The sequence below is a fragment of the Gymnodraco acuticeps genome, unplaced genomic scaffold (genome assembly GCF_902827175.1).
Source record: "Gymnodraco acuticeps unplaced genomic scaffold, fGymAcu1.1, whole genome shotgun sequence".
Taxonomy (NCBI): domain Eukaryota; kingdom Metazoa; phylum Chordata; class Actinopteri; order Perciformes; family Bathydraconidae; genus Gymnodraco; species Gymnodraco acuticeps.
Window position 1 is genome coordinate 39,852 of NW_022992310.1, and position 25,174 is coordinate 65,025.

Sequence of the window (25,174 nt, forward strand, 5' to 3'; positions counted from 1 at the left end):
GACATAGCATACACCGTGACCCGCATACGTACTCAAATGTGTGCAGAATAGTTACTACGCATATAACATACATCCCTCCATGGGTGACAATAATCTCACTTAAATCATGTAGCAAGATATCTATGTATATCTCAGCTTACACACCAATTACTTAAATAAAAAAAGAGAATTAATAAGAATGATAATCATAATGGCCTGAGGTGTGGCCTTATTACAATGAGTACCTTTCCTATCCCTTTCTCTAACGTCTCTGTACCTCAGACATCAACGAGTGCACGGTGATGCCAGATCTGTGTCGTAACGGTCAGTGCATCAACGCCATCGGATCCTTCCGCTGTCACTGCAACGTGGGATACAAAACCGACTACACATCCACCTCCTGCATCGGTACGAGCCACATCTTACGATCAGTCACTTTGGTTTCAAATGCATCTGGTTTGGTTTGACACATACTGAATATTTCCCCCTGTTCGTATTTTCCAGATATGGACGAGTGTGCTCTGTCTCCGAAGCCCTGTAACTTCCTGTGTAAGAACACAGAGGGCAGCTACCTGTGCTCCTGCCCCCGAGGATACAGCATGCAGCCGGACGGGAAGACCTGCAAAGGTAGGAGGACTCTGGGTGTGTGTGTGTTGACTGTTTAGAGCAGGGGTGTCCAAACTTTTTTCACAGAGGGCCACATACAGACAAATATACGAAGGGCTGGGCCACTCACTAGAGGCGAGGTATACTGCCTCATAAGTTCAGTTATAAGTTGGAAAAGTCAATCAAATACAGGGTTAGGGTTAGAAGAAAAGATTATTTGCACAATTGGAAAAGATGATATTAAAATAACCTGTAAATTATTCTTGATACTTGAAAATGCTTTAAGGTTTCATTTATTTTGTTGGCAGCTCATCCCTTAAAGCAGAAGCTTCAGATTGCTTATAATAAGAGGAAATAGGAAGGGTGTATTTCAAGGTTGTATGTAAATAAGTCATTGGCCTTTTTTCTTATCAACGAAGATTTGTTAGAAAATATTTCCAACTTTAATTGAGTGAATGTATTTGAAAAGTGGGCTTATTAATACATGAATACTACTGTGTAATATATTTGTATATATATATTTAAGAAGTACAATATAAGACAAGTACAAGTTTCATTTGTGGGTCGTATTCCATTATACTTTTTTAATTTGCTGAGGGCCGATTCAAAATGATCCGCGAGCCACATTTGGCCCCCGGGCCGTAGTTTGGACACCGCTGCTTGAGAGGCTGGCCAGGCACAGAGGAAAGATGCATTCAACATCAGGCTTTTTAACAGACTTACTTTGCCATCAGCAACTTCAACTCTTTTCAAGGTTCAAGGCTTTTATTGTCATGTGTGCAAAGCTACAGTGTAGATATATCAATGAACATATTAGGTCACAGGCTCCTCCAACAGTGCAACACAATAACATAGATAAAATAGTGCAAGGAGAGTCTATATACAAGTAATTGGAATATGATATAATAGATTGCAAACAGATGAATGTTATGGATGTTCTTTCAAAAGCTCAGGTGTTTAACATTATATTCATTATTGAATACAACAGCATATTCTAATATACACAATCTTTCCTACTTAATACTCAATATTGTTGCCCTTAACACTCTGTTCTACTGGGAGCTGTATGTTCATAATAATGTGTGATATTGCTCTCATCATTTCTATAAACAAGCTTTATCGCTTTTTAGCCTCGTTTTTTGGTTTTGACAGATATTAAGTGTTTTCTTGTTTCCTTCCCAGATATTGATGAATGTTCGTCTAAGCAACATAACTGCCAGTTCCTGTGTGTGAACACCATCGGAGGCTTCACCTGCAAGTGCCCCCCCGGCTTCACCCAGCACCAGACGGCCTGCATCGGTGAGTGCATCAGTGATGGCCTGCACTGAAATAACGTCTAAAGAGGGACAGATGTAGCATCAATAATGTGTTTTTGTCCCCCTGTTTGCAGACAACAATGAGTGCTCTGCTCAGAACACGGCGTGTGGAACCAGAGCTGCCTGCGTCAACACGCCCGGCAGCTTCAACTGTGAATGCTCTAAAGGTTTCTCCCTGGACGGCACCGGCGTGGAGTGTGAGGGTGAGTACACGCTGAAGGAAGATCTGCCACACAAGGTCCTTTTTTGTTCTTCTACATGTATCTTTTTTGTGTTGTCAATAAACAACTTATAGCTGTGTGAAAGTAGACGTTTGGTAACGCGAGACCACGGTATACAAGCTTGGCCAAAATAGATCCCATTGACAAAAAACTAAACAAACTCAAATATATATGAAAGGAATTACATAACTGAAATATAAGAGAATGTTGATCGGGCAATCACACAGACAATCAATGAAGACAATCACCTTTTATCACAACATTAAATTCAACCAGTCTCGTCTGCACATAGCAAAAAAAGTCCTGTCAATTTTCCTAAGAAGGAATACAATTAATAAAAGAGAGAATAGGATAAGTGTTATAAAACGTATTGGAGCAACCCCTTATATTGTAATTCATGTTCTCTTAAGCAGTGGTTCCCAACCTGGGGGGGCGCCAAAGATCGCAGGGGGGGCCAGGCCTCAGATGATTTGAGGCCAAATATCATATTTAGAATTATTTATTTTTTTACATATAATTGTAATTGTAACGCAATACATGATTGTCACTAAAAGCCTTGTCTCTACATTACAATAAAACGTAAAAAATAATTGATTAATTCATTTGAATAAAAATTCAAGTTAGTATTAAAGGCATACAAAGACAGAAATGTATAATTCTTTCTTTAATAGAAATGTTTCTTCTGCCCGTAAAGTGTCCAAACCAGGCTTTTCTGGATAAGTGCATTTTTAAAACGGTCATTGTCCATGCCGGTTTCAGTTGGATTATTTGTCACAGTTGCTCCGATCAGATCGGTCTCCTCCATTTTGTAGATTATTTACGACTTTTGAATCCACATAAACACATCGGCAAAATCAAGCTTACTTTGAGCATGTGTTTTAAACAGTTTAATCCCTTTGTGAATTGTTTCCACTTTCCGCCGTCCTTTAATTTCTTCATACAGCGGGAATCCAAATGAATTAATCCTGAGTCCAATAACCATCAAAGTCACTCCATAGTGCTCCTTAATTACGCTTTCATCCTCCTTTAACAAAATACTTCACATTCATCCAGTTTGTGACAGTAGTTGTAGCATTTTTGAGACTTTTAAACTTTAATTAGCGCTGTTGCGCCCCCCCCCCCCCCCCCCCCACGAGAGATTAAAAGTGTATTTTCATTTTGCTCAGATGTGGATGAGTGTGGCAGTAACCACCGCTGCCAGCACGGCTGTCAGAACATGATGGGAGGTTTCCGCTGCGGCTGTCCTCAGGGCTACGTGCAGCACTACCAGTGGAACCAGTGCGTCGGTGAGTTACACTGATGCATTCTGGGAGTTTGTCCTGTGGATAAAGGACCTGGGGCTCAAGGCTTATTATAAGACTGCAGCAATATGTTAAGTTATAAATTGTTCCATAATGTATGTACAAATATGATGTCTCCTTAAGTTATTAGTGTAAAGTGATTAAGGAAAATTCTTATCTTTGAGGAATAATGTAATAACCATTTCTCAAAATATATATCTTGATTGATCTGGTTTTATCTAACACTTAATTAGTTTAAAAATCGACATTTGAATCAATTCACAACTTGATTCTTGATACAAAGGATTTGCGATATATATTCGATCGACAGTTATCCCACAGAAAAAGTAAAGTAATCGGAAACATGTTGTGATACCAGTATTTGTATGATTAATTTTTTTAAGTGGCAAGTAATGACAAATATGAAAAAGGCCTCTTGCATAAGCCTATCAATTTGATTTATGCTGTATGGAGAATTAAATACTTGAACTCACTTATCTTGAATGGAAGAATAACACCATATTTTTCTCGTACACATTCTCATCTTCTGTCTCTGCACTTTTCCCCCTTCAGATGAGAACGAGTGTCAGGGAGCATCGGTGTGTGGCTCCGCCTCCTGCTACAACACACTGGGCAGCTTTAAGTGTGTGTGTCCCTCCGGCTTTGACTTCGAGCAGGGCGGCAGCGGCTGCCAGGACGTGAACGAGTGCAGCGGCAGCAGCTCCAACCCCTGCATCTACGGCTGCTCCAACACCGACGGAGGGTATCAGTGCGGCTGCCCCGGGGGCTTCTACAGGGCCGGACAGGGGTAAGAGGACACATATGATACGTAATAATAAGATAGGAGACGATGTGGTACAATACGATATACCATGGTATCATAAAATACGATCTGAGATTATACGATACAAAACGATAACATGCTATAGCATACGTTACGATATGATACCAGGCCATACGATACAAGGCGATGCGATACAATATGATACAATACGATACCAAACTATGCAATTCAATACAATAGTATACTGTATGGGACGATACAATAAGAGATGATACAAAACGATACGATACAATGAGATGCGATACAGTACGATACTATCAGTGCTTCTTAAAGTGTGGTCCGCGGACCACTGGTGGTCCGTGAGCGCCCCCTAGTGGTCCGTGAGTATATTGGTAAAATTTCACATTTGAAATAAATAAATACATTTAAGTTTTCCGCACTCTCGCGGGAATATCTCCGCAATGGAGGGAGGTTAAGTTTCACTTTCAATTGCATGATATAGCCCAGCGCAACACCTTCATCACACATGTTGCCACTTGTTTGTACCATTTTCAAGTGATTTGTAATCTGTTCTAGAAAAACGATGTGTCTTTTTATATTTGTGGAGTTAGGTGGTCCACGAGTGTTTTTTTATTGGTTAAGTGGTCCTTGGTATGAAAAAGTTTGAGAAACACTGCTATACGTTACGGTACAATGCAGTGCTGAGTTATTGCCAATTCATTTTCAATAAGTTTAAGATACGTTATGAGACTATACGACACAAAGCGATACCATACCATATGAAACTATAGGATACGAGCGATACCAAACCAAAACAATATGAGGCGATGCTATACAAAGTGATACAATACAATAGGAAACAATGCGATACAATACCATATGAGATGATACAAAGTGATACGATACAATAGTATACAATACAATACGAGGCGGTATGATACAAAACTATACGATACTATGCGATACTACAGTAGGTGATACTATGATATGATAGTATGCAATATGATACAACAAAACGATACGATACAATAGGAAGCAATGCCATACAATACGAGGCAATGCTATACAAATTGATACAATACAATACAAGGCGGTATTATACAAAACTTTACGATGCGATGCAATATGATAGTATGTAATATGATACGATATGATACTACAATGAGATGTGATACAATAAGATACAATGCAATACAGTACGTTGCAATAGGTTATGGTATGCTGAGAGTAGTGATGAATTAATTTAAAATGTATTTCCTTCCCTGTGACTAAACATCATCTCATTGTTTCTTCCAGTCACTGTATGAGCGGCTCAGGTTTCCCGGGACATGTCACGGAGGGCGATGACGAGGACAGTCTGTCTCCCGAGGCGTGCTACGAGTGTAAGATCAACGGAGCAGGAGCAGGAGGAGGAGCCAAGAACGGGCGCCACAGACGCCACACTGACGGAAACGAACTCAGCGAGGTACGTGTTGACAAACTGCCTATGATTTTATTAAGAATTTAAATACACCATATTTTACACATGAACCCGCACAATATCCTGTAAAATGTAACACTGTATTATTGCAACATTTACATAAGTTGAAAATCTTCTTCCAGCTTTTGGTCCTTATTTATTTTCACTTTTTACGATTGACTTTTGTCCATACATGTAGTCTGTTTAAAATAAATGGTTTTACATACAGTACAAACAACAAACAAAGAAACGTGCCGTATCATATGAATTAAACCATTAGATTTATTTTTTTCTTATGTGAAAAAATGTGTACATTAAAAAGAATGTATAATTAAAATAAAATAATAATAAAAAATTCAATGAAAAATCACAATTACAATTGAAAGAAAAAATTAAATAAACAAAATGAAAACACCATTCTTTAATATAAAAATAATCATATTAAGGGAGATTAACTTGGTTGGTTACGTATTACTAAGTAAAATGTTGTATTTATACATGGATTGCCAACTCATTTGTACATGTCTTATTCACTCATTGTTAATATATTTATTTGTGGATGTCATTGTTTGTATTTGTAAAAAATGAAAAACTCAATAAAGTATAATTAGAGAAATATAAAGGTACTTTTGTTTTGTAAGACACTGTGAATTGCCTTGTTGTTAAAAGTAACTCATAAATAAACATACATAAACGTAAAAAAATATACAATAATATTAATAATTAATGTTTCTCTGTCCTCATCCTCCAGGAGCCAGAAGTGAGCATGGCCAGCATCGACACGCAGGGCCCGATCCCCATGAACCTCACTCTGTCCTCGCTGCTCAACAAGGAGCCTCTGCTGGAGCTCCTGCCGGCCCTGGAGCCTCTGGAGCACCACGTCCGCTACGTCATCACTCACGGGAACACCAACGAACACTTCCGCCTGCTGGAGCGACGCGACGGCAAGAGTGTGCTCCGGCTCGCCAAGAGGGCGCCCCCCGCGGGATCCTACCAGCTGGAGATCGCCAGCCTGAGGCTCTTCGGACCCCGCAGACTCCACCAGCTGGAGGAGCAGCACGACACTGACTACCTACGAGGGGAGATAGGAGACGCCCTGCGCATCAAGCTCCTCATCCACCTGCACTGAGCCCAGAGTGCGCTCACCATCCTGTCCTGGACTGATTCCTAAAAGCCTCTAACCTTCCCTTCCACCCCTTTTTCTCCGATAACTCCTCCCCCCTGCAGGAGCACCCCCACCTGCATCAAGGGCTACGAAAGACTGAGTCAATCAGCCCAACTCTACCACCACTTTGTTACTGTTTTTGTTATTATATGTTCATGTTTTATGACTACACTTCCTCATGCGCCCCTCCACTTGTAGTTGACCCAGCACTCCACTGAGAACCGGTGGAGGAGAAAGCAGAGAGGTGATCAGTGTTTGGACCGTAGCACCCTGATAGAGACAAAATAATGGTTAAAAAGTCCATGAAGCACTTTTGTACACAAGCAGTACAAGAAAATAAGTGCAGAGAGCAGCCAAAAACGGTCAAAATGCCAAAATTATAAGTATAAGGGGTGGTCCAAGGACTTTCTCACCTCTCTGTGATCTTGGTAAAAATAATTCACAACACTGGGGAACAATGTTCGTCACGTCCGCCCCTTTCAGTATTGTAGTGTGTCATTTAATGTATTTGTGCTGTTTGAAAAATGTTAACACGAAGGACTGCAACATTTACACAGCATTTCAGGTTCTTCAGTCCATAGCAGGTCTGTTTTATAGCCGTATGAAAACCCACTTTCAGCGAGCTACTCTTGACGTAGCCGACTTTTGTCAAGCAGGGATTAGCGTGTTTGCGTGTGTGTGCGGTCATGTTTGGTTACCTCAGTGCTTCTCAGCCAGTGCGGACACCGTGCTGCGATGCAGAATTTGAAACAAAAAAGGGTGCTAGTGTCGCTCAGGATCCATCGTGAGCAGGGAATAAACACCAGTTAGTAGCTCACAGAGAAAAAGATAGATCAGGTCATGTTTGTGTTTATCTCGTAGGGATTAAGACTTCAGGAGCACTGATTTTGGACCTGAGAGACAGCTTTTTCTTTAAGGCCAGAGTATTTTCCCCTTGTTGATAGCTTCTCCCGGTTCTGCATTTAAAAAAACTCCTAAACATAAAAGCTACAGGAGAATAGAGTGGTGCAGGAATGAGTCCTTCAAACCAGGAAATGAGTCCGCATTTTACAACGTTTGCTTCCCTCGTGATTTTGGTCAGATGCTTAGTTAACAAAATCTAAAGAGATGTTCACATTTTGTTGTACAACATAAAATAGGTCAGTAAATACCCAATTGGTGAATATCTGAAGCGTATATGTAGCTTAAATGGGAACTAAACGTCAACACGCCGAACATTAGCCGCCGTTAGCATAGCGGTGATGACGTTCTGTAGCTTGTTTTAGCCTAACATTAGCTTTTTACTTCTGGCTTATGACCATTTTAATTAAATACAATAGGTGTTTAAATATGGAGGGTGTCATCACGCCAAACATTAGCCGCAGTTAGCTTAGCGGTGGTTACGGGAAGTGATGTTACCCTGCTGTAGCTTGTTTTAGCCTAACATTAGCTTCGTACCTTTGAAATTAATAAAACACGTGTTATGGAGAGTACGAAACGTGTAGTGTCCACTGTTCTTATTTGCTGGGATATTCCAAAATTGTTAGCCGACAAGATAAGTCTTAACTGCACCACTCTATAGAGCAGAACTCGATTATAAGTGGACTTATTTTACTTTACCGTGAGCTTTCTTAACCTTGTTTACAACACAGCTGACTGCAGCCTCAAAGACCCATGACATGTTAACCTAAACTGTAACTAAAGGTAGTGTTTTACAGCGTAAGGGCACGCACACAGGTAAACACCAAACCTCATAAAGAAACCAAATATCAAGCAGGTCATCTTTCATTTCTCATGATTTGTTTTTCTCTCGAGGAGGAAAAAGGTGCTAGATAATACCATCTCGTACTCTGTACAAAGTGCAGTCTTGAATCTGGATTGCAAAAAGACTTATTCTTTTTTTAGGATTTATTGTTGTGTATGTCTGTCTTTTGTATTGTCTCAATGCTGAAAAAACAATATTATCAAACTTGCTTCTTGAAAATTAAATTGTATATTTTTAAGTAAAATGTAGATGTTTTTGTTTTCCAATGTCAAGGCTGCCAAACCAAATACTCACAGTAAGATGAAGGCCTTTTAAGTGTGTTGACTTTTTTTGTTGAGAAACAAAAACTGTCTGTATTGTTTGAAACCACTGTCAATCAGCCACCACCAAGGTTACATGTAAAACGGACTTAATAACAATAAACATTCCCATCATTTATTATCTCATACAAGCTTACACTGTCTGTACAATGCCATAATATCTCCATTTAGGATCTATGGTGCTAAATCTTTACAGTCAATGTTGCTGCACTGCCCCACAGCCTTTAATGTTTGTAATACATAACCATGTTTCTAACCTGGGAACCCTTTGTATACTTTGAATCGTTAATGTCAGTTAGTAATTCTTTTATTTACCACTATGTTTAAAAAAAAGGCATTGTGTTACGTGTGCTTCTCAGCTTCAGTGTGACTTGAAACAATACTGTCATCTCCATCTGTTTGCATTTAAAAATCTGTGTTTTATAGAAAATTAAGAAGACTGTTTCTGCTCGAATGTTCACCAAAAAGCTGAAATGACAATCATGCAGTCACATCACGCCTACCAACTGACAATCAATAAATCAATCATGGAACATTTTTTAATATCCTGAATGTGCAAAAACCAAAGATGTATAACACCAAATGGCAGTCTGTAAAATTAGAGTGATTCACATATTGTAAACTTTTGTCCAGTGACATTAACGGCAATAAAGTATTGTGGGTTATATTTTTAAGTGTTGTGTCCAGAGTTATTCTTCTTTTTTTTCCTAAGATGTTTCCATCCATCCATCGTCAAACTGCTGACCCGGAGTCAGGTTGCGGGGGAAAGCAGACCCAGCAAAGGTTCCCAAACTTCCTTTTCCCTGGCATCATCCACCAGCTCTGACTGGGGGATTCAAATAATAGCGTGGAGATATTTGGTGCATTCCAGTTGTACTGGGAAGTGGGAATATCTGAGTTCCTAGTCGGAAATTTCAACTGGAACGCCCCCTGAGGTCGGACTTCCTATTTGGAAACTGAGATTCTATGCCATACCCGAGATCATCATCCAAAATGGTTTCAAAGGGCCACTTTTATTGGGTTAGGGTAGAACTGTCCTTCTCATTCTCTGAAGTTGATGGGGTAAGAAGTTACATTAGGAAAGTGGACAACAGTAACATCTGTTAGAAATTACTAACGAGGTCAAGTTTTGGTCAAGGTAGTAATAGAGTGGCCATAGTGATAACATCAACATGGACACCTGTAGGAAACGAGACCATGGACACTTGTAAGGAGACATATGCAAAGAAGGGTTACAGAGAAATAATCAGAGGTGGATGACCATCCTTTACCTAGGTCGACCATTGAGAAACAAGGATACTTCTTCTATTTAAAGGCTAATAGAGTGCCACAGTGACGCATCCTAAAACCCGGAAGTAAGCTGCACATGGGTTCCTTCAACAAAAAAGCAATGTAATTTCTCCATAGGATTTTGGAAAATAGCTGGAAATAAGGTCTGTGGTTGACACACATTTAAGAGACGGATCACGTTTTGTTCAGTCGGTTAATATCTGTGGAGGAAACTTCTGTGTAGCAATGCAGTGGGAGTCACCGACTCATGAAGGAGACACGGGACGAGCAGGAGTTCTGATGTCAAACACTGAGATTTAATACAAGTATCGGCCGGAGAAATTCACATCACAAGTCACACTGCAGTCAAAGGTTCTGACTGTAAGGGTGGGTTGCCATGTCAAATCTGATCAGCCTCGCATCTTGGTAGACCCTTTAACTAGTTTACAGAGAGTCAAATCCACATATTGGGGATGGGGCGTAAACACCTGGAGACACAGGAGATGTCTCTCACATCTGTGGTGCTTAGAAGCCAGCGTTCTCACAGTCGTAAAACCCCCCCCTGTGCCCGCTAGGTCAGGCCATAAAACCTGGTAGTATCAACATACGACTGCATTATCACATTCCTTACGGGAGATTAGAAGTAGGGTTGGTCGTAAATGTCAACACACAGAATAAGTTAAATATCTAGGACAATATCCACATGTCTACCCTACTTTTTGAATTTTCTAATTGTACATCTATAGATTTATGATTAGAAAATTATAAAAGTAGGGTAGACATGTGGATATTATCCAACTGAACAAAACGTGATCCATCTCTTAAATGTGTCTCAACCACAGAATCAGTACATCTTAAAATCAGCTCTGAGACCTTCAGCATGAAGACAATATAAGAAAGGAAACTAGAGTTAAAAGCTCTTTACAGTGACATCCAGTGGTTTATTAGATCAAAACAAAATGAAATAATATGTAATTCAGAATGATTGTAAAATCTTCCACTCATGATGTGAAACATGATGACAGATGTAGACGTTGTTGATCAGTGGAGTCTGATGGAGGCAGAAGTGTTGCTCAAACTCCATCAAGAGGTCTGATGTTTTCTCAGTTCACTGTACCATCATCTACATCATACCTGTGGAAAATAATAATAATAGATTTAATTTGTTAGCGCTTTTACAGGTGCTCAAAGACGCTTTACAGATATAGTGAAGATAAAATAAAATAGAGGAACAACAAATAAATATATAGTTAAAGTTAAAGTCAAATAATACAAAACAATCACACATTAAAAGCCAGATTGAAGAGGTGAGTTTTTGTAAGTTTTTTGAAGGTGGTGAGGTCAGTGCAGTCTCTGATGGGTTGTGGGAGTGAGTTCCAGAGGGAGGGGGCAGCGACAGAGAAGGCTCTGTCCCCCCAGGTCCGGTGATTGGTGCGGGTGGGGATGGATAGGAGGTTGGCTTCTGATGAGCGGAGGCAGCGGGAAGGGGTGTGGTGGCAGCAGGTCTGTGAGGTAGGGGGGGCCTGATTGTTGAGGGCTTTGTGAGTAATCAGGAGGACTTTGAAGTTGATTCTTTGACGGACAGGGAGCCTGTGGAGGTTCTGGAGGACGGGAGTGATGTGGTCTCGGGAGCGGGTGTGGGTGAGGAGGCGGGCAGCAGAGTTCTGGATATGTTGGAGTTTATTGAGGAGGTTGGATGGTATGCCGTAGAAGATGCTATTGCAGTAGTCGAGTCGTGATGTGATGAATGCATGAATCAGGGTTTCAGCAGCAGAGGAGGAGAGTGATGGGCGGAGACGGGCAATGTTTTTGAGGTGGAAAAAGGCAGTCCTGGTGATGTGATTAATGTGGTGGTTGAATTTGAGCTGACTGTCGAAGATGACTCCGAGGTAAAAAACAACAAAAAAAACAAAAACAAAAAACAAAGTAAAACACAGTTCGCAGTTGAGTCAGCAGACCCTGAACGCACCATCAGTTACCGTCTGATCTGATTTAATCTACTGACTTCTGGACAGTTTGCTTAGAAACTAGATTGTATCCTGCACATTATTCACAGTAACATACACATTGTTTTCTAATACAACAAAAACTATTAGCAATGCTAAAGCACTAGTGTTAAAGTGGGGAAATCCTCTATGTGATGTAATTCAGGGGAATCAGTCCTTAATCTGAATTCATCATGTTCAGTTGTTACTGGTTCAAAGAGGTGTTGATTCAGATCTATGGTCTCTTTGGAGGCTGTAGTTTGTGTCTGTGTTTATCAGTTTATAATGAAGAGAGAGTAAAAACAGTTCAGTATTTTGTTGTAAAAACTCACATTGATTTCATCCATCTGTGTTTGCTTCCATTCATCCCTTCTCTCTGTAATCCATTCATCCCTTCTCTCTGTAATCCATTCATCCCTTCTCTCTGTAATCCATTCATCCCTTCTCTCTGTAATCCATTCATCCCTTCTCTCTGTAATCCATTCATCCCTTCTCTCTGTAATCCATTCATCCCGTCTCTCTGTAATCCATTCATCCCTTCTCTCTGTAATCCATTCATCCCTTCTCTCTGTAATCCATTCATCCCTTCTCTCTGTAATCCATTCATCCCTTCTCTCTCTAAATCCCTTAATACATTCATCCCTTCTCTCTGTAATCCATTGATCCCTTCAACCCTTCGACTCTTCATCCCTCCCTCCCTATATCCATCTTTCCCTAAATCCCTTCATCCCACCCCCTCATCCCTTCAAAACTTTCATCCCTAATTCCCTTCATCCTTTTATCCCTCATTAGGCGCGTTCACACCGGAGTTTTCCCCGTACTTTTCCCATTTAGTTCCGTTAGTACCCCTTATGTTGCGTTCACACCAAAAGAGAACTTAGTGCCAGGAACTTTTACCCCCATTTTTATTGCCTGCTGAGAGGTGGTACCAAAAAAGTACCAAAAAGTACCAATTTCTATTGGCTGGGCGAATTGCAAACCACAGCCCGTAAAACTCTGACAAGTTTTGTGAAGCCGCCATTGTATTTGTGGCATTAGCATTATTAGCATTAGCCCCGCGCACCAACAGAGAGAGAATAACTTATGGCAACACAAAAGAAAACATGGGGAGCGGTGGAGATGAGGAGGTGTCGGCGTTCTGGCGATTTACTCGGAAGGCTTCAGTAGAAGCTGCTGGGACTCCCAGCAGCTTCTACTGAAGCCAGTCCCCAACTCCGGGGACTTCCGGCCGGGGACTTCGGGTGGCAGTATACGCCGTGAAGTTGTTTTGCGGCCTGCCAGTAAACCCAAAGCAGAAGAAGACGAAGTGACGTCAGCGGTATCATTTGCGTAATCTTCCCTCAGGGAAAAGTACATCCGGTGGTGAACGCGATTGGTACTTAGTGCCTGGGGGTTACTAAGTGCCGGCACTAAGTACGGCAAGTACTTGGTGTGAAAGCGGCTAATATACCTACATCCCTTCAACCACCCCTCAATTCTTTGAAAACCCCTCCCTATATCCATCCCTCCTTACATCCCTTCATCTCTTAATCCCTCTCTCTGTACATCTCTTCATCCTCTCTCCCAGTCTCCCCTCATCTCTTTCTATTTAATCTGGTTTAGATTGTTACGACACTGTTTGATCTGATTCAATTGTTTACTGTCAAAACGTTTGTCTTCTTATCCATAAAACTTACAATGTTTTCATCCGTCTGAGGTCTCTGTCCTGAAGAGGCCAGAGAGCATCAATGTAATCTTCCATAGTTAAAATCCATGTTTCTCAAAAGCTTGTTTGTAAAGTATAATGTGTGAATGTCCTCACCTTGAGTCCTCGTCCGTCAGATGACAGGCGCATTGATTATTATGAGTGCTGCAACACCCACTATCACAACGATGATCCACCACCACCAACCTGGAAAAGGAATTACAATCATAACATTTAGAGTTTAATAAAAAAGTACTTTTTGTTGATGATTCAGTTTTTCAGATGTTTGTGTAACGGATTAACAAAACTCAACAAATCTTTAGTAGCTAAACATGTTCTCACCTGAGGACTGAAGGCTGAACGTTATCTACATTTAATCACGTTGAACGCAAATCAGATGTGATGTTATTTCTCGTGAAAATGTATTTCCTCATTTTAAAAAAAGCAGCTTTAAGGCACGGACACACCAGGCCGATTATCGGCGTCGGTGGGCATCAGGCCGACGATGAGCATCGACACGCCCTACTCAGATTGGTGTGTCCCGCACCGTCGGGACTTTTCAGCCGGGCCGATGCCTTTTCGGCCGAAAATCGGGTTTTGGGCCAAAAGGCTGTAAGCAAAATAAATCACTCTGATTTGCTGTTCAGCTAGTGAATCAGTGCATGAGAAGCGAAACGGAAGTGAGGGACCCAAACAAACTATTAAGAAGGCAAATCTGAGATTTCATTTAACTCCAGCTCTCGACACAGCTTCGGGAAAGCCCCATGAGCTTCTCGCTGTAGACTGAAAATGGAACGCACACGCTATTTGTTGTTTGTTTTTATCACGCAGTCTGCTCTTCTTCTCTCAGTTATCTCTCGGTGTCTTCCGGTTGTTGCCTCTTTTGAATGACGAATACACACTACCGCCGCCTGCTGGTAAGGAGAGTTATTGCCACTCACGCATGCGCAGTGCGTACGTGCAACTTGGCTGTCGGCAGTGCGCATGTGCGAGATGGTCAACTCCGTACGGCAACCCAAGTAGGACACTTGACACAGTGGCTTTTGGCAAAGCACAAAAAGAAAACTCGAGAGAGAGGAGTTGTTTTTATTACAACGTGACTTCACTATTATTTAACAACTCTTTTTATTGGGTTCTTTTATTTGGGGTTAAGTACATTGTCAGAATAAGTGAGAAATGAATTTAACTTCTGTTAGACAGCTGAATAACTATTTACTGTGAATGTATGCAAAAATGTATGGCATATAGCTGTCCAATATGGCGGACCATCTCGCACATGCACACTGCAGATAGGGCAGGGCGGCACATCGGGGTCCGTCTGTGTCAGTTCTTTGATTGGTGTGTCCGGGCCTTAAGACAAACCAATTTAAAGTCCTTGATTTAAGATTTGTAATCAATTAATATTCATATATAAATCAATAATCATTTACTTTAATTTAAGACTAGTGTTGTTATAAAAGTGAGTTAATTAAACTAATTTCTATAATGCAACAATAACCTGTTGCATCTTCAGTGATTACAGAAGCTGTCGTAGTGAAACCTGATCTGGAGTCGCTCTCTGTTGTTGCTGCTGTGTCCTCACCTGAACAGATGAAAAAAGATCAACAAATGTTTCACTTGCAAACTGTCTTATGGGTAATTTATATTGTGATGTTATACTTAAACTCCAAATCTGTAAAATAAGTACAAATATATGAGTTAATTATGTTTAAACAGCTGGTTCTCACCTGAGGACTGAAGGCTGAAGGCCTGCACGTTGGAACCATCCTTTACTGAGCAAGTAAACAACTTAGACCTTGGTGTGTAACTAAAATGAGAAGTCGGAAATGTCACAGAAGCAGAGCAGCGGAACTGTGATCTCCTTATATCGTTGTGATCTTTATCCACATCTCGACCCTGAAACAGCCACTTCACTGTGTGTCCACAGTCTCCATATGTCTTCACCGAGCAGCGTAACGTCACCTCATCATTGTCCTGATGTCCAGTCACTGAAGATGGAGATATTGTGAGAGAAAGACAACAAGAGTAACATTAACTTCATCACTGCAATAATAACTATTGTTATGTTTTAGTATTTTGCTCAACAGAGAAAGTTTGGAAACATCATGATGTAAATACTCACTGGTAACAACAGACAGGTAAACTTGAATGTCTGGACCTTCTTGTTCTTCTCCTGAACTGAACTGTCTGCAGGTGTAAAGACCAGCATCCTCTTCTGTGACCTTCTTTACAAGCAGAGAACATTTCTCTGTAACTCTCAGTCTGTCTGATTTAGCATGGTTACCAATCTGCCCACGTCTAACCAGCGCTACTGAGTTTCCTGAATCACTGAAGAGCCAGGTAGTACTCTCACATTCACCCTGATCATGAATCACATAGTTACACGGCAAAGTGGCTTCATCTCCAACTCTGACAGAGAGGAAGAGGACACGCTGTCCAATTGCAGTCCCTGAATAAACAAGAGAGAAATATAAAGAATACAGAGAAATACAAATGTTAATTTAAGATACAACAAAAGTTTCCATATGTGTTTTAAAGTTGCCTTCCCCTCGTTGGAAGACAAACAGACCTCTGTCTTGGTTCAAATGAGATTAGGTAATAAAGTAACATTAATGATGAATAAATTACCTTTTTAAATGTTTCTAAATATATATATATATATATATATATATGTTGTAGGAATCCTTACCTGTAAACTGAAGCAGCAGAATAAGAAGTGAGGACATTTTTATCCGTTTTAATTCGTCCCATCGTGTCTCTTGTATTCGTGTAAATCTCTAGACTGGTCACTGTGACACACTATGTGTCACTTCCTCAAAGTTGCTGCCTCTTATTTCTTCTTATACATTTCTCGGTAATCCGCCTCTCCGCAGTGACTCAGTCAGGATGAGCGCATGTCGCTTCCTGTGGGTTTACTGTAATAACATTCATATAAAAAAAACTAGGGCTGTCAAACGATTACAATTTTTAATCAGATTAATCACAGTTTAAAAATTAATTAATTAATCAATCAATGTTGTGGGAATGGAAAGATAAATGAAAGAAGGCGGATATATCCATTTAACATACAGTATCTATGTTTATTATAACATTTTTCTGCGTGTCAAAATGAAAGACAGCCCACACACCTATCAATCATCAAACCGTGGGGTCTTAATTCATTACAGTGTTGATTTCTATCAACGGGGGAGTACTTCAGGAAAGTCGACAGAGGGGGGGGGGGCGGCGGCGGCTAGTGGAGTACTTCGTGACCACAGAGTGTGAACGTTGTGATCAGCTGTTTTAGCGCAGTTCTCCAGTGAAGGGGGGGAGTCTCCCTCCGCAGCCGGTTGGCGTAGTTTTGGTACAATTCCGTTGTACAGACCGACGTTAACAGCAGCCCTGTCTGTGCACACGGAGACCGACTCTGTCGTCCGGTGATCTTCTGGAAAAGCTTCACAAGTAGCCTACGTCGGTACGCAAATGCGCTTTGTGACACAAGTGACGGTACGCATTTCAGAGAGATTACGCACATAACCTGCGTACCAGTTATGTGTACCCCTGTACTACAGCAAAAGTATTCTCCGTCGGGACTTCCTGCAACAACACCACGCCGTTATCAAAGATGTTCTATTGAGAAGACGATCACTACGTGACAAAAGTTTTCAAAACCGTGGCTACTGAAATCAATCTTACTAACTGCTGTCTGTGCAATTTACTCCGCGCGAGTTGGCAGACTTTATTTTGCTTACTTTAACATCATTTTTCATGGTGGGGCTAAGCCATTTCTTGGTATGGGTGTAGCCTACCCCAGCCATACCCTGGCGCTGCCACTGGTGGCACGTATGGGGCGGGCCATTCTGCACATGCGTTAAATGCGTTAAATATTTTAACGCAATTAATTCAAAAAATTAATTACCGCCGTTAACGTGATAATTTTGACAGCACTAAAAAACACATAACCATATAAGTAGAGAACCACCTGACTCATAGAACAATAAGCAGAGAGAGAGAACCACCTGACTCATAGAACAATAAGCTGAGAGAGAGTACAGATACCAGCAGACGAATGATACCAAATACATTTTGTGAAGTAAGCACGTAAGTTACTTGTAGGGAAATGAGTAATTGCTGTTCTATGGACGTATATTCTGAAAAGGAAAAATGAAACCTATGATAGGGTTTGGGGCCCGTTTACTCAGCTGTTAGGTGATGTTAATGTGTCAAACATGCCAAGAAGTAACAATGGGAATCCATGAGAGCGATCTGGTTGAATGGAAAAGTAAAGTACTTCTTAAACTGCTGTGACTATGTACACTTTTTAGGATAATGTTGCTACTGCCCAATTTTATTTTATTTTTAAATTTCATTTCATTAATGTCTCTTATTTGTATTATATATTTTATATTTCAATTTCATTTAATTTTTGTAATGATGTCCTGTCTTGTCTTTGTCTCTGTTTATCACATCATTTGTTTTATTTTAATGCTTTGTTGTCGTAAGTATTTGTAAGGTATGGTGTGTCTTGTTTAAAATAATGAAAAATGAATAAACATATTGTTTAAAAAAAAGAAGAAGTTACTTGTAATTCACTTCCAGATTAGAAATGACATCTCCTTCCTGTCCAGTCAGACCTTATTTTGAGCTATTTTCCAAAATCCTATGGAGAAATTGCGTCACTGTGGCAACCTTCATCAAACAGTATGATCACTGGGTCTGCTTGGACTTTGACGTAATCACGTTATTTTGCATCGTTCATGTCTGGCTCCAGCGACTTCCTCTGAATCAGTTAGAATTGTCTGTGTGTGTGTGTTGGTAACAAAACTGAGGCAACGTGACAAATAAGTAGCAATCATTTATTTAATTTCCAGTGGAAATAAGGTAGAATAACGTTTTTTTTTCACTGATTCATGACAGTGTTTTTAAAAAACAAAGCAGATCAAGTCAGAAAAAGATGTAAAAACACAAGAAAAACCCAGCTTATCCTCCTTCTAAGACGTGGCTGCATGACTCCGTCAGAAATCCACAGTAAGAGGACAGAAAGATAGCAAAAAGGAGACTCCCCAAACTCGAGTCAGGAATAGAAAAATAAAGCTTTCTCTTGCCTAAAGGTTGCTGTTTGCTTCATCACCAAATGTGGCAGGCTCACCAAAGCAAAGCACACAACCAGTGAACATAAACTTTACTTGCAGTAATAAGAGATTATGGATGTAATATGGCTTCTCAGTTACATACACAGTAACACACAAAATATACACTGACAACATGTTATGGAGACACAAACTACCTGCCTAAAAGGTTCATGAAACTGCAGTGAGTCCCAAAGAAAAATAAACTCTTTCATTTAAAGGGGACATATCATGCCCATTTTCAGGTTCATACATGTATAAGGGGTTTCTACTAGAACATGTTCACATGCTTCAATGTTAAAAAACACATTATTTTCCTCATATCGGCTTCTTTAAAAAACATGTTTTACCCTCTGTCTCAAATGTGCCGTTTTAGCGCCTGTCTCTTTAAGACCAACTCCAGGAAAAGCCTAGTTTGTTCTGATTGGCTAGTGCAACAATTGCAAAGGTTGTCCTGAAATTGTGGGTTGAGGTACTCAGATTGGGGAGGTATATTTTAATGAATCTCCATGTGATATAGGAAGTATAGCAACATCTGAATGTCATGTTTTATAAGCGCAGCTACCCCACAAAATAACATTCTGGTTGTCTTATTTCACTGTTTGTAGAGGTGTAGGCACTCCAGATACTCAAATGTATCTGCATAAGCACTGAACAAGTGAGTTTACCCTTGATATGTCCCCTTTAAGTTCTACTCCTTTTAAATACTGGCAAGCTGTGGAGTTTGGAGACCCTAGCCCTGAGGAGGTGCTGTGACATGCTGGATGGGAACAGTAGGTTCAGGTTATGGCTCAGCTGTGCAGCTCATTATTCCTGTCCTTCATGGTGCAACATCTGGGGGTTTGTCTCGCAGGGAGTCCAGTGGGCTGTGTGCATGTTGTTGTTTAACCAAACCTGTTATTCTTCCTGCAGTAGGGTGACCAGATGATAATGGGTGTAATTCAGGGAACAGGGGAGTTGGGAATGCCCTCCAGAACATGACATTTAGTGTCAAGGAACACTAGTATTAATCATAGTATATTCATTTCCTGCAGACGTTGCAATGACTTTGTTTGGATCATGTAAGGCATCAATGATCTCTGGGTATTTTCCTCCTAAAACGGTACCTTCAGTTGTTGCTCAAATTATTTCGCTGGCACCATGTCAGCGAAGGAAGTTTAATTTCCACCGAAGATTTTCAAGTAAACGTCAGATCTACCGTGCAAGGCTATACAAAACTACGAAAGCCATAATTCATGTGTGAGGGGAAACACCAAAACAAATCCCCAAAGGGTAAGAAGTAACTTAGTAAATGTACTCAAGTACTTAAGTACAATTTGGAGGTCTATTTACTTACATAAGTATTTCCACTTTATGCTAGTTCATACTTCTACTACACTACAATTTGGAAGCGTATATTGTACTTTTTGCCTTCTAGTTTTGGTACTTTAAGTATAAATTGATGCTAATTAAAAAAAAGGAATTCAGTTTTACTTAACAGAGTATATATTTACTGTCGTATTAGTACTTTTCCCTCGAGTAAAGGTTCTGAGTACTTCTTACATCAGTTGTTTCAAAGTATTCAATGTTGTATTCGGCTATAGCAAAACACACCTCGATTGAATCTAAGTTTTGGGGCGAATAGGTTAGGATACATGAGAACTCTTCATCATTTGGTACAGTCCCGAATCTTCCCGGATGTCTGGTCACCCTATGCTGCAGATTCATAATTCATCATTTTAAAACTGTACACCAGGACACAGTAAACCCCTCCTGTTAGAGTGCATTCACAACATTATGCATTATCCATTCCCAGATCTAAATAGCTCTCTAAGATTCAATGAAATATGTTCCTGTTCACACATCGTTAAACCAGTGCATAACCGAACTGGCCCCTCTCCATCCCCTCCTTGTGGTCGGTCCAGGACGATGAAGGCATGCGGCTGTAGGGGTCCAGCAGGATCCTGAAGCACCGGACCAGTAGGAAGACCAGGAAGAGGACGAGGAGGCCGACGAAGGCCAGGGCGGTGCGCTGCTCATTGTCCACGCCACCCAGTGAGAGGGGGGGGCTGCTGCTACCCCCCCCAGCACTGCCAGGGAGGGAGGAGCTGGCCGGGGACAGAAGGAACTCGTAGTCAAGTGTGGGAACATCGTTCATCCTCCACGGGGCCCGAAGGCACGGCTTACACACTGACTTGAGGATGGGCGTGTTGGGAGGAGGGGCGGAGAAGGAAGGGAAGGTGTTCATCGAGGGTGGTGAGGAAGGAAAATCAACTGGAGACTTTTAAAGACGTCTTATAAGAAGTTTGTATTGTGTTTTTTCTTGGGTGAAGGGCCTAGACAAAAGGTTTGCTAGGTAGTACATAAGAAGTAAGAATGCAAACGATATCTTCAAGGTTAGATAGTGTTGTGTTTATATCTAAAAATGTGTGTATCCTGTCCTCTTGCACACACATCTTCCTCCAAATGTATTTTCAAATCTAGGTCAGTCAAAGTGACGTGACCCAGAAAAGGCTGTCAATGTGACACATGCACACTTTTTAATTAACGTGGACTACTTTTCAGCACCACATGTTTTTTAGGAAGTGACTAAACAGTGTAATTATGGCTTTACTTAGCGGAGTAACCGTCCCTGAGGCGGTGTGTGAGGTTTTTAATGTGTTTATCAAGGTGTCACAATAGCTTTCCTTCTCAATCAGAGACGTGACTCTTCTTTCAGACAATGCAAACAACACGTGTCAGATCGCATTCAAGGCCAGTGTCCTCTGTGATTTATGTGGAGATTGGGTATAGCTGTTTAAACAAGAGGCCAGAAACACCAGGTGTGTGTCAGTGTACGTGCATGTGTTTCTTTCTAACTAGAGCCAGAGGTCAGCGACCCTGAATATAAAAAAGTTGCACCACTTTTGCAAAAGTGGCGTGCTAAATGCGACGTTTTTCCATGATAAGTGCTTCAAATGTGGGTCAAAGCTATCAAAAGGCACTCAAAGAACTCGAAAAAAACTGCTTATTTTCACAGGAAAAGCAACAAGAGGTAGAAAAATGAATCGTCTGAGAAGGTAAGCTTCTCAAAGTGTCAGTTATGAATTTAAAAGCTTCTTAATCCAGCTTGATCTTCAGTGTTTTGAATTCTGATTCTGTTCATGAGGCTCTTCAGCAGGCATGACTTGTTACAGACGTCCTGTCATCAGATGTTCCCGGTTGCAGCTCCTATGAGAAGCACCGGAAAGAATAAAATACATCTGGTTAGAAAAGCTTCAAGATAATTGTCCACAAATGTCACTAATGAGGACATTTCAATTGCCCCGATCTGAAAAATCCCTTTAAATTAAACTACAGGTGTGGGACCCACAGTCATTTTGGGCCTGCAAATGGCATCTTTATATGTTGTTGTTGTTGTTGTATGGTTTTGTTTGGTATGGTTTTTATATATACTGTAGTTTCATTTGTTCTGATATATGTTCATGTGCAATGCCACATTTAATACAGGCACAGAGGGCATCTCTGGGGTCCTTTAGGTGAAAGCCAGAAGAGGTAAAAGCATTATTTATTAGAGTTTGTGTATTTCAGAAACAAAGTAAAATGTTTTTATTTTAAAAGTGCCTTTAGCTAACCCCTAACCTTTAGTCAGTCAAAATATTTGTATTTTGTGCCAGTCTGCTCTGATTGGTTAGCTGGCCGGCTTTGTTGTGATTGGTCAACCACTTAGAGAAGTCCCGCCCCTTAGCCAATCACGTGCAATATGTTGATGCGCTAGCCAATAGAAGTGTGAATATTACATAGTGATATCACTATGTTTAGGAAGTAAACAAAGGAGTCCGATGGAGGCGTTTCAGGCGGGGGGGGGGGGGGGGGGGGGGGGGGGAAGGGGGGGATTTTAGCCTTTGCAGACCATTTACATGCACTAAAACATATAGAAAACACAAAGGGAAGTTTAAGGGCCTTTAGTTTAAGAAGGGCCCCTTTAAACGTATGTACACCTGGAAGCAGAGGTTGTGCTAGACTATATCTTCTGTCAAAATCCAGAATTACCCGTCGGCCTTTACACAACTCTGACGGGGGGGGGGAGAAGCTTGCTCGTGAACTGTCAACAGGGGGGGACGGGACAATTCACATGCGCCGTGTTATGCATGGCTGCTGCACCTCGCAGGAGGGTACACAGCGTAAAGCGAAAACTCACAGACATTTCAATGATTTGTACGGCACAGTTTAAAACGGTATAATTTCCTTTTTGGAGGGCATGCATAACACTGCATAACACCGGAGCCTCGCTGCGGGGTAACTTTGGCGCTGTTCCGAGTTTGTTCTAATCTGTCAAAATGACGGACTGCTTTCAGATTTGTCCGTCATTGTTAAAAAAAATCCGTCATAGACGGAAAATATTCGGTTAACGCGACCTCTGCCTGGAAGTCCCTTTTGTATCCAGGTGTGCAACACATGCATTACACAAGCTTTCCTTGATTGTTCCTAATGGGGACCAGCAGGAGAGGATTAAGTAATTCCTTCCTCATGTCATCATAGGATGTGATGATAAGCACCCTTTGCTCAATAACTAACAGTGACATAAGCCATCTGTGGGGGGGGGGGGGGGGGGGGGGGGTAACAGCACGAGCTTCCCCTGTAATGACTCAATTAGTCAGCTGATTATCGTGCCATTACGGCCGCATTAGCAGTAATGAATGCACGATTATAAACACTGATACCACATTACGTCAGTGTACTGTTGGGCCATTTGTTCATGTGTTGACCCCCGTTATTCACATGATGGAGGGAAAGACAAAGTTAAAGTCATTAATAATCCAAAATCATGTCTCCCCTGGCGGACTGGGTTTCAAATCCTGGAGGAAAGGAAATACGCAAACCATTTTCACTTCGCTTTGTGACACCAGAGAGGGCGGTGAGTGTGAGTGTGTGTGTGTGTGTGTGTGTGGTGTGTGGTGTGTGTGTGTGTGTGTGTGTGTGTGTGTGTGTGTGTGTGCGTGTGTGTGTGTGTGTGTGTGTGTGTGTGTGTGTGTGGGGGGGGGGGGTGTTTAAGAGAGACAAAGGCAAAAGAACAAAGTTGGTTGGAAACAGGAAGGGATGTTAATTGAAAGTGAATTAAATGTGTATGAAGGGGAAATGGTCAGAGGTACAGATAGGTTGGATTAGATTTGAATTTTTAATCAGTTTACAGTGAACTGGTTATTGTCTGGAGAGAGGATTATTGGACAAGACGAGGAACTCAATATATCTCAATGAGGGATGATCAATATAGATTTTCTTCTCTAATACCGATACTACCCCTCATGACCCATAAGATATCAGATAACTTCACATTTTAGTTTATGTAGAATTGAAAGGCAAAATTGAGAAGTGAAAAATAATTGATGGATTTATTTTGCCATAGGTCTGACCTTACCAAATGTACATGACATCTATCATATCATAATGTTTTCAACAATACCACTTAAAGGTCACCTATCATGCTATTTTAGGCAATAGCATAGGTCTCAGATATATACAAATATATAAAAAACATGTCTATGAAGTGATTTGGTCAAAATACCAAACAGATCACCCATTCTAGCCATGCCTCATATCCCTCTATTTCACTTCCTGTTTCAAAAGTGCTGATTTTATGAATAAAGCTTTAAAAAAATTAAAATGTGAAAGAAAAAGGAGGGGTCTGAGCTCATGCGGGACCCGGCAGCTACCGTCTAAACTAAATACTGCCGTGATGAAACGCCATATCATGGATTATCAAGGGTTATCTCTGAAACAGTATGGAGCTCAAAGGCTTTCTCTCTTGCCGGTTATACCACAAGTTGAGTTCCTTTTTACTTCCTGCTTCTTCACACACATGCTCTCCAGTACAGGTTAGCTCTGAGTGTTAGCGATGCTAATGTAAACACCGACCATATTACGTCCAAAACAGTCGGGCATTGTTTCTGATAGCAACAGATTTCTTACCTTCCCACCCTTTCCTCAATATAAGCTTGAAAACTATATTGAACTGCGCACACTCGCGCAGACATATTTTATACTCTGTGAGACCTGTGTCTATATATATATATATATTTTATTGTATCTGATGTTTGTTTGAGTCATCGAATAAACATCACCAGAAAGACAACTGTCTGATTCACCATTTATTTTATTTGATCACTTTGACTTGTACTCTACAGTATTGGGGTTTTTAGATTTCCATAACACAACGTTTCTGATTGGGCCGTGGGTCCACATTTCCGATATTACGTCATATCGGACGCAAATCTGGATCAGCTCCGTTGTTCCCC

The 25,174-nt window shown here is 40.9% G+C and overlaps 3 protein-coding genes across 7 annotated transcripts in view; 1 reads left to right on the forward strand and 2 right to left on the reverse strand.

Moving 5' to 3' along the window:
* LOC117541116 (fibrillin-2-like) overlaps window positions 1-9,548 on the forward strand; it is a gene marked incomplete at its 5' end in the record, with an annotated part of 48,263 nt that extends 38,715 nt beyond the window's left edge. Inside the window, 8 exon segments of the mRNA XM_034208222.1 lie at window positions 262-387; window positions 484-606; window positions 1,768-1,884; window positions 1,976-2,104; window positions 3,289-3,408; window positions 3,976-4,210; window positions 5,483-5,651; window positions 6,397-9,548. Coding sequence (XP_034064113.1) covers window positions 262-387; window positions 484-606; window positions 1,768-1,884; window positions 1,976-2,104; window positions 3,289-3,408; window positions 3,976-4,210; window positions 5,483-5,651; window positions 6,397-6,774 — 1,397 coding nt within the window.
* A 1,158-nt stretch (window positions 9,549-10,706) lies between these two features.
* On the reverse strand, window positions 10,707-16,816 carry LOC117541126. 3 transcript variants are annotated; one of them, XM_034208249.1, is made up of 6 exons: window positions 16,502-16,816; window positions 15,935-16,261; window positions 15,540-15,800; window positions 15,353-15,394; window positions 13,927-14,019; window positions 10,707-11,279 (listed from the first exon to the last, which is right to left on the reverse strand). In XM_034208249.1, the coding sequence occupies exons 1-5, from the start codon at window positions 16,536-16,538 to the stop codon at window positions 13,946-13,948; spliced, it is 741 nt and encodes a 246-aa protein (XP_034064140.1). In that variant the 5' UTR covers window positions 16,539-16,816; the 3' UTR covers window positions 10,707-11,279; window positions 13,927-13,945. The 3 variants fall into 3 exon arrangements, with proteins under 3 accessions (XP_034064140.1, XP_034064139.1, XP_034064138.1); XM_034208248.1 differs by having other exon boundaries at window positions 10,707-11,277; window positions 13,930-14,019; window positions 15,311-15,394; XM_034208247.1 differs by having other exon boundaries at window positions 15,311-15,394.
* Window positions 16,817-18,639: 1,823 nt separating this feature from the next.
* LOC117541135 (cortexin-1-like) overlaps window positions 18,640-25,174 on the reverse strand; it is a 34,094-nt gene continuing 27,559 nt past the window's right edge. For all 3 annotated transcript variants that reach the window (XM_034208261.1, XM_034208262.1, XM_034208263.1), the window contains one exon: window positions 18,640-22,109. In XM_034208261.1, the coding sequence (XP_034064152.1) occupies window positions 20,767-21,147 (381 nt within the window). In that variant the 5' untranslated portion in view covers window positions 21,148-22,109 and the 3' untranslated portion in view covers window positions 18,640-20,766. The remainder of the gene's footprint in view (window positions 22,110-25,174) is intronic.